Consider the following 10,038-nt stretch of genomic DNA (forward strand, 5'->3'; position numbering starts at 1 on the left):
AAATTAGTCTCTCTAACATTACCTTTAATTTCGATGTTGAAAGGCAAAGAAATTGAGGTCATAGCCACTAGTTATGACTAGCTAGGCATAAATCCAACTAATTTTGTTAATAAGTAAATAAAATTAAATATTTGTTCTTGATATGAACCATAACATAAAGTCTCAAGACTCGTGAAGAGTATATACTCAACTAATATGTGACTAGTCATTTTTTCTTATAGACAAATCACAGTTTAATATATCCGTAAAATTAAACTTGTCTAATTGTGATTTAGTGAGTGATTCTTTCATGTGTCGTGTTATAATTTGAAGACAAGAAAGAAATTTTCATTACATGTAAGGGAGCCAAGTTGGACAAGTGATACAAATGTGCAAGTATATGCTTGACAATAAACACCCGAAAACTTTGACCAACGAAAAACAAACACCAGAAAACTAATTCAAAATAAAGAGTTTAACTATACCATTTAGCTTCTAAGCTCCAAATAAAGTATTTCATAATCTTGTACACTAGCGTTGAAGGTGCCAAAAGATAGGGTTGGAAACTTGGAATACCTAAATTAGGGTTTAGGGTTTAGGAAATGCCAAAATCGTTACAAAAAAAAAAAAAAAGGAAAGAAAAAAGAATGAGGATCCTCTTTGGATCTTCTTTGTGGGATCCTCAAATCGTGTCCGTTCATCGTACATCAAGCGGTCATAAATAATTTTAAAACCGTTTATTTAAAATTAAATATGAACTGTTGGATATATGTCAACAATGTGTGATATACTTATATATGCTAATAAATAATAAATGCGAATAGGAAATTAACAGAGTATGAACAATGAAATACTATTAAACAGAAATATTGAAGATCGAGGCTTGCGTACTGCCTTGTCCTTGAAATAGAAAATTCGTCCCTACTCAGTGCTTGTAGTTCTACAGACGTCTGCTTCACTAGGATTCAACAATCAAGTCAGAATTATAGCACTGGAAAACTTGACTTCTGACAAATTTTTATGTGGTTCTCTCAGTAAGGATGTTTTGGATTATAGAAGAAGAATTGTATTTTTTGTGTTCTAAATGCCATGCAGATGGATGTATATATAGTGGGATTATGCTTGTTCGCAACATGTATGAAAATGAGATATGATTGTTAAGAGACATCTTTTTAGAGGGGTGATGTGCTCTCTGCTATTTTTGATTTCAGACTTCATCTGAAAAGATGAGTATGTTCAAATAAAAAATAATTTAATTAAATTCAAAATTAATTAATTAAAGAATTTAATTTTCAGAGCCCGAACGCCCGAGGCCCATCTTTTGATAATTAATTAGTACACCTCAAAGCCCAACCTCAAGGGTGAGCCCAATTTTATTCTCCAAGACCTATCATTCCAATCACTTTCTATAGGAGACAAAACCTTATAAAGTAAGAAAACCTTTTAGAAATGGCCAATGTGGGACAATGAAATTTCTACTCAAAATTTCCAACATGAACAACACATGACAAAAACTGACCGCATGATATATGATGAACGAACATGATATGAGAATTCTCAGAATCTTCACAAAGAAGATCTGGAGATGATCCTCATTCCGAAAAAAAGAAGGACAAGACCTAAAGAACCCTAGACCTAAAGACCCAAATTAGGGTTCTTATGTGCATGTAGCTAGGAATCAAGTGGGTTCAAGTAGCATAATATTTCATTCACATCCAAATATTAACAAGGCTTCATCTTTTTAGTATTTACATTCATATGCCAGTGAGGCGTGAAACATGTGAAGATCCATCACTTTCTCTCTCTGCAAATAATTTCCAATTCGTCATGTAAATCCCATTTTGCAAGGAAACTAAAGTCATTCGTGGCAAAAAGGATGGATGTGGTCCATTGCATTCCATTTGATTAACATTTAAATGTTGGTATGGAGTGAGTCCAAGCGTTAGTTAAGGAGTCTGGTTCTCCCATAATTCAAACATTCAACATTTTGCTCAACTTGCTCTTGCAACTCACATGCATGTTTCCAAGCTTTATCTGCCCTACTTTTCGTTTAGGATAATGTCAAGGATATCAAAATTTTAAACTAAATTTTGTAAACCAAATGAATGGTTATTGATAATTAGATTATTACTTAAGTATTAATTAACGTGCTTATTTTCTATTGGTGACACATCATTTGATTTAAAAATTTAATCCCACTAGTATTATCCTTTCGTTTAATGTTTGCAACTTCTCACACGTTACCCCTTGACATACGTGTTGAGCCACACAACACAAGAAGTCACAATTTATCATCAGTTGGATGAGACATTTGAAGATCATTCTTAAATGATGGAAATTAAAAATAACGAAATTCCATTTTTTTAGAATTTGTGTTGTTTCATGTCTTCTTCAAATTATATAGAAATTTGTATCATGTTTAATGTGCATATACAGTCATCAATTTACACGAGTTATTGACACATGCGCTAGTGATGGTGGTGTTGTCAGTGATAATGACATGGTGGTAGTGGTGATGAAGGTGGAGGGGATGGTGGTGGCATCAATAGTGCTGAAGTGGCTGCGGTGGTGGCAATCTACACATGAGTTGTTGACACATGCGCTAGTGATGGTGGTGGTGTTGGTGATAATGTTGGGGGTGGTAGCGGTGGTGAAGGTGGAGGGGGTGGTGATGGCATCAGTGGTGTTAAGGCGGCAGTGGTGGCGTCGGCGGCAATGTGTGTGATGGTCATAAAAATGTGGTGGTAGTAGAGGTGGTGATGTGTTGGTGTCGGCGGTTATGGCAATGAGAACGTCATGCTGGTAAAGGCCTTGGGAAGGTAGTGGTGATGATGATAGGTGACTCGTGGTTGGGTGATGGCAGCAGCGATGGTGAAGGCCATAAGTCTAGTCAAACCATTAAGGAAACCAGAACTTACTAATATCACATAGTATTGCTAGCCAAACCATTAAGTTAGGTAGTTACAAGGGTATCAGCACCCTTATTTTATAGGACATAAGTCTGGATAGGACACCCTGCTGCATGTAGTAGCAACCGGAAAGTAGCATCATATGTCGGAGTGCCGGACATATAAAACTACACTAATAAAAACTTAAGCGAGCAAATAACAAGACATCCATGACTGGAAGCGAGACCAAGCCAGCTGACATGCTGCTTCATCCTCATCAGCCAAGCCCATGCCCTTCCTCCTCTTCACAGCTTCTGGAGACCTATTCATGAACGCATGGGTATTGCCGGGATAAATGTGCACCTCGTAAGGGATTCCTGATGCTTTCAGCTTCTCCTCCAAAGACTTGGCAGCCTGAAAATCAAGATCAAAATATCAACATAAGTAATCCTTTGTTAGTACTCATTTTTAAGAATGCACGCGCCTTTGCATTGCCAACGGCACAAGCAATTGTACAAGTGATTCAAACGGTTCATGTTATGCATACCCCTATGCACATATTGCTTTGAGTATAGAAGCACTACTCAATATATTACCAATATCCAACTTTTGTGAAGTTCTTCCCTTTCTAAATGGCTAAACAGCTGATACTATAAGGATTTGAATGCACGAAGCTTGACAATAATTTCAGGGAAAGGTACTTCAAGAGGAAAAAGATCGCCCTTCATCATTTCAAAACTAATGCCATCTGACTATATCACATGGAATTAAGTAACGGATGAAGCACAACGCCTAGTTGCACATACAGAAATGAAAAATCAAGGGAAAGCCAGATTCCCTTATCACAACCTTATATCACAAGAGCTTCTTTTGAAGGGAAATCTCTAAACCACAAAGGATAAGTGCACTGAAAGCACGGGACCATATCCCTGCATCACTTCTTCGAATGCAAAGATACAGGCCATTCATTACGTGGGTTTTCACATAGGTCTAACAAGGAGAAAATGAGGGTTCCAGAACATGAATGGCCAAAGATTATTGTAGTATCAACTATCAACTATACAATGTTACGCTCATGTGCCCCCTAATACGCAGCCATTAGGCGTTAGCAACTCAGCTAAGGACAAAAAAAGCCTTATATAGAAGGTACCTAAGAGGCTAAAAATAATTGAGATGAAAGATGCAGACGAAAATTCAATACCGTCACGTCTGAAAAGCCAACGAAACTATCAAGCTCTCCAAAATGAGCCTGAACAGGAGCCTTAGCTTTGGCAGGGTCTGCAAGCTCTGATGACGGCACACCATAAAATGCAACAACAGCATCAACTTCAGGGACCAAAACAGAACTTGCAATTGAGAGAGCACCACCCATGCAAAATCCAGTAACACCCACCTATTTTAATTAAACAACAGGTTAATTTAGCAAATGAGTTTACTTTCTAAAATTCATATCATAACTGATTGATATCACCATAAATTTTACGGATGCGAAGGAGGACTGATTTAATAAACATGGCAGAATCTTACCATATTTTGTGGATCATGGCATGCTAGTAAGAACTGCAATGAGTCAAAACAGTTTCTATGTATATAGAAAGAGAAAGGTCAAGTTCAAATTTTAGTACCGACTAATTTTACATAACTGTTCTATAAGAAATACAGTGGCCTAACTGTTCTGTGGTGATTTCTCTTATAATACAACGTTAGGCATAAAACTTACCAGAGTATGGTTATGCCTTAAAACAAATCATACAAAAATGGCAATGCATCATTGACATAACTGAGAGATTATATAATGTAATTTTGTTTCTTAACTGATGGGACAATTTTTGCTTAAAATATTTGAATACATGTATTTTGCATCTTCGTAGTATCATATTTCCGCAACATATATACACCGTTAAACCAGACCAGCCCCAATTCATAGCTATTAAGACAATTGTGATAAAATTAAACTAGAAGCAAACCATGCCACACCTTCTTCGAACCATTTGCTTTCAGCCAATTAACAGAAGCTTGGATATCCTTTACAGCGCCTTGCCAATCAAGACTGTCCATCAAATGTTGAGCTTCTGCAACATCTAAACCAACCTTCCCCCGATACAAGCTACAAAAAAAGAAGCAATAAGATACTTAACATTCAAATATTGCAAATAATTCAACGAACACATATGATATTAGCAAAGGGTAACGTAAGCTCAAAGAATTTACTCTGGGATAAGTGCTTTGAATCCAGGAGCAAGTTGAGAAATCTTGACAGCATGGTTCTTAATTTCATAATCCACACCCCACCACTCTTGAAGCACAATAATCCCAGGAGCGCCGTCTTTGCCAACAACATATGCATCAAATGTCTGGTCATTAGATCACAGAAGAAGAACACATTAGAAATAAGGTTCAGAGGGAGTTACTACCAACCATTTGCATGAAGTTTATTTTTTTTTTGTATTCAATAGATTGTCGACACTAAATTAATCTAATCTAAACAGGGGATTCGAACTTGGATGTCACACTCTTCTAACCAGAGCATAAAGTTTGTTTCTTTCAATTACTCCGCCACAAAGAAATCCGAAAACTTGACACAAAGAGATCTCGATTCCTCCAAATACATTAAGGAAAAAAAACCCAACTTTGTAATGGAACAAGGCACCAAATAAATTTCATAACTACGAATCAATTAGAGCATAACATGTAGATATGTGATGAATTTTTCCTTTACCAATCGAGCACTTGAAATGCCACTTAATACTACGGTCAAGTGATATTCCTCTTTGAGAGTTTTTCGATTCTCACCAAAGATGAATTTGAACTAAATTATTACTAGCCCATTATAAAGATAAGCCCACTCTCTACTTTAGCGTAGATAATATGTTTGTTCCAAAATTAAAAAAAAAAAAGAAAAAAAAAGAGCACTTGAAGTGTTTCTGTACCTATAGTTGATGGGGTGTTTTTTATTCCTAATTTACACATGAAAACATCAAATTCCCATTTCCTATTAATCCAAATTGTCAAACAAAATTATCGCACAAAATCCGACGAAATTTAACAATAAAACTACTGAAGGGAGAGGAAAAACAAAGGGAAACTCACGGTGTCGTCTCTTTGGATTTGGATTTTGTTGAAGGGGGCAGCAGAATCGGAGGCCATGGCGCGGAAGGAGGAGCGAAAAACGGCGGCGGGAGAGAGCGTCCGTGCGAGCGAGAAGGAAGTGGCGGCGGAGTTTGGGAGAGCTTTGGAGAAGAAGAAGGCTCGGGAAGCTGCTGATCGCAAACTACCAGCAGCGACAGTTGTCAGCATTCTGCTTAACCGACTGAGATTTATTTTTTAATTTTTGGGTCGTCAACTGAAACCGTCGGCATCGATGGCTTTGGTTGGGCTTTAAAAATTTCAGCAGTTCGGTACTTAGTCGCCCCGCGAAGCGATACCCTCAGCAAGTTTGTGGTCTTCACTGTTGGATGGAAGGAGACCGCACTTAAACGCTTTTTCGACGTCGTTTGATGTTTTGGATTATTATTTGGGCCGACCTGATTTCGTGGCCCATGACAAACGAAGAAGAAGAGGTACAAGGGGAAGGAGCCGCATAGGGATGTTATTTTTATAGGCACTAGCAAAGGTCACACGCTATGTGTGTTGAGAAATATATATTATATATTTTTCAAATTCTGTTTTTAATTTTTTTTTTTATGAGAGAAGTTATTTGTTTTTAACCGGTTGGCAGGCATTAAAAAAAAAAAAAAGGGCTGGCAGTTAGGAAAGAGAGAGAGAGGGGGTTGAGAGGTATTGATAAAGTGATATAGTTGTGAGGTTTATAAAAAAAAAAAATAAGCAGCAGAAACTTGTTTGTACAAAATTACTTTAATGCCCATATTGTTTTCTTTTCTAATATCTTCTTTCAATTCTGTATTAAAGGGCATAGTAGTAATTTTATTAGTTTTTGGTTGACAAGCAGTGTTTTATTCATTGGTAGTTTAGATATATTGAAAAGAAGACCAACTAGTAGTTTTCCATGGCAGTTCATTTTCTTGGTGATTGGGAAGTTTCACAGAGACATTTCAGTCTCTTCCTGCCCACCTCCTTGCGATTCACCCACGCTAAAGATCAAACCCAGGATGTGCCGTTGACATACCTGAAATTCATCTCTAACCACTAAGAACCCCATGGTGGTTGAATAGAGATGTTATTAATGTCACAAAATAGTCATTTTACACTAGTTTTTTAATATAAAAATAATAAAGAGAAAGAAATAAAGGATGAGTTGTTTTATTCACACCCTACGTTTTGTTAACTACACCCCACATACTTAATATACCACACATGTACTTTGTAAATCAAAATTTATTAACATTGTCATTCGGTGGGGTTAAATAGCCATACCTTCCGCCAATCTTTTCTTTGATAACATTGTATTGTTCCTTCTCTATTCAAATATATATGAATTCACATGCACAACTATTTGGTGTTATATCGGTTTGTTCTTCTAGGTTGCACCTGCAACGTAAAAAAATGTATTGCTGGCGGGTCAGTTTCCTTTTCTTCTTTCCAATTCCAAAATTTCTCTTATCAGAGAATCAAGCAAATTGAAGATATGCAGAATGAGGATGAAAAATAATCTTTTTCCATCAACATTTTGTGCTTCTAGTGGTTAGGGTTTTGTTATATAATGAAGGAGGTGAGTGACTTTGAGATCTTGAAGAAGAACATCTTAGAATACATGTCTAAATTAACTTGGGGTGTATTTAGAAAATAATTTTCCTTTTTAAAATTTTATTAGGTCTAAATGGTAGGTATATAAGCCACTTAACAATAAACTTTTATATGTGATGTATTCAACAATATGTGGGGTGTTAATAAAAAAAAACCCATAAAAGGTTATTCCATATATTTGAATCATTATTTGTAACATCTCTTTAATAGAAATGGAACCCACATGCATTTGCGGAACCTTACTTCTATTAAAGAAATGATACAAGTAGGTAAGTGTAGTTTTACATTGGAAAGAAAACAAAAAATTAGAGTCTTTTTCAAGAGTTTCTACACTTTTTAACTGCTTTAGATCCAGGCCAAGTATCAACCTACTATACACTAATTGCTCTCTTTGTCCTTTACCATATTTACACTTTACCGGAGCATCTTCGAACCAGTCTATTGATCCGAGCATGGTGGAATAACCAAAGAATGGGAAGGATAACTACAATGAGTGCTTGGTTATTTGGATTTATTGGTGTCATACTCAAACTCTTAGGTATAACTGAGATAGTCTAAGTTACAACAGATCAGTCTAGTTCAAGTGATGAAGGCTCTGAAAACACTAAAGCTGGCAAATTCGCATTTGACAAGTCTCCCATTTTCGTGCCTCCCATAACTATTTTGGTGGTGCAATTAACCGTGCGTGCTACTGCTTTTTTGAGCATGCGGCGGCCAACTCAAAACGAGTTAGAGGGTCAGGCCAATTAGAGGTTATAAGTGGTAAGTGGTTGGTGCTACGCCTTAGGCCATTTCTGAAAGGGTTGTTTGGTACTAGGAAGTATGGAATTCTCCTATCCACCATATTTTTTTTTTTTTTTTTTGGTTCCCCTATCCACTGTATCTATGTTTGTTGGTTTCATGCTACTGTTCTACACCTTATGTAGAAATTAGAGTGATGCTCCTAAGCTCACTTACGGCGTCAACCATTAATGCAAGTGGGTCTCACAGCTCATCAATCACAAAATGCGCATAGCCGGAAATTGTTGCTAGACCGCTCACAAAAATTAATATGGTGGTAGTACTACCCTAGCGTTCACCATCGAAGACCAAAATACTCTAGGCTTTGGTATCTATTTTTGTAAAGTGCATGATATATTTTCAACTTGGTAAAACATCCTTTAGAAGATATATGATATCACAATGATCACATGCTTCTAGTGTGCCATATAATTAAGTATTCCCAAGTGATTATCACTGGGACTAGTGCGGAGCCACACGAGGAAGAGATTCTCTTGCAACCATTTTATAATTTTAATGACGTTCTTGAACAAATCAATGTTTGTAATGTGTTAAAAAGGTGAATCATCCATCCATAAAAAGATAGCCACGTGATGAAATGTTGCAAAAGAGAACCTCGTCACATGAGGACAAGGATAAACCTAGCCCCTCTTGCAGTGTTTCAATAGTTTTGAGCTATGATGATTAATATTTGTTCAAATTTAATGTGGTAAATTTTTTTATTTTATTTTTATAATGCTTGCATTTTCTCTTGAGAGAATGAACTCATTTCACCACTTGCAAATAATGTAGCCGTAAAAGAAAGTTTGTAATAAGAACCATTCAATTTCTTAGTCTTCATTAGAAGATCATCCCTAAAAAAACATGCTAATCAGAGTCATCCAAATGTATCAACTAATTCATTTAGGCTTACCCATCCCTGGAGGTAGTTTGGGTTTATGGATCGGTAACAGAAGATGCCTAACCGGGCTGAAGATTTCAGGCGACGGGGTCGAATTCAATCTTATACATGCCAGAGCCACCAGGATTTGTGCGTAATGCACTCTCAAGTTCACTTGTTTTGTTGACCCAAAGGAAAAGATGGGTCACAGGCCTCCCTGAAATTTTGTTCGGCAAATATACTCCCATATTTGCCACCCTTAATGCTAAACTCTAGTTCAGGCAGTGCTTGGCCTACACATGGCTGCTAATACGGGCCCTACACTGCATTCATAGGGCTATGATTGTTGTAATATGATTATAATGGATCAGGATCCTCTCCTGATCTTTATATGGAGATCTTCATGATCAAGAAGTGTGGGCCGTTGGATGAAAATCCAATGGCTATAAACAGGGGGTCCCTTTAAAGTTATAATAATTATAGCCGTTGGATTTTCATCTAACGGCCCACACTTCTTAGTCATGAGGATTCTCATCCTTAGATCAAGAGAGGATCCTGATCCGATTATAATAACGTGGTTTTCACAATATGTGTTATCATGTGTTAAGGTACACCATAACATTGGTGTACTAATATATTTATGATTGTAATGAAATAAGTTAATTAATTAATAAAGAAAATAATATAATTATTTATTTATTTATTTATTTAATTCTAAAAGGATATGAACAGTTGTATTTCAACATGAAAAGTTAATTATAAATTTTCGTGAAGAATACAACTCCTCCAAAAAAGTTATTATTCATC

At 36.5% G+C, this 10,038-nt stretch overlaps 1 protein-coding gene across 1 annotated transcript; it reads right to left on the reverse strand.

Annotated features, from left to right (window-relative positions):
* Positions 1-2,893: 2,893 nt before the first annotated feature.
* On the reverse strand, positions 2,894-6,152 carry LOC125474910 (protein usf-like). The gene is made up of 5 exons (XM_048579159.1): positions 5,958-6,152; positions 5,079-5,221; positions 4,845-4,974; positions 4,069-4,260; positions 2,894-3,281 (listed from the first exon to the last, which is right to left on the reverse strand). The coding sequence occupies exons 1-5, from the start codon at positions 6,012-6,014 to the stop codon at positions 3,072-3,074; spliced, it is 732 nt and encodes a 243-aa protein (XP_048435116.1). The 5' UTR covers positions 6,015-6,152; the 3' UTR covers positions 2,894-3,071.
* Between the last annotated feature and the right edge of the window lie 3,886 nt (positions 6,153-10,038).

Source organism: the organism of the source record quoted next, unplaced genomic scaffold (genome assembly GCF_019419815.1).
Source record: "Pyrus x bretschneideri cultivar Hongxiangsu unplaced genomic scaffold, Pyrus_bretschneideri_v1 Contig13, whole genome shotgun sequence".
NCBI classification, from domain to species: domain Eukaryota; kingdom Viridiplantae; phylum Streptophyta; class Magnoliopsida; order Rosales; family Rosaceae; genus Pyrus; species Pyrus x bretschneideri.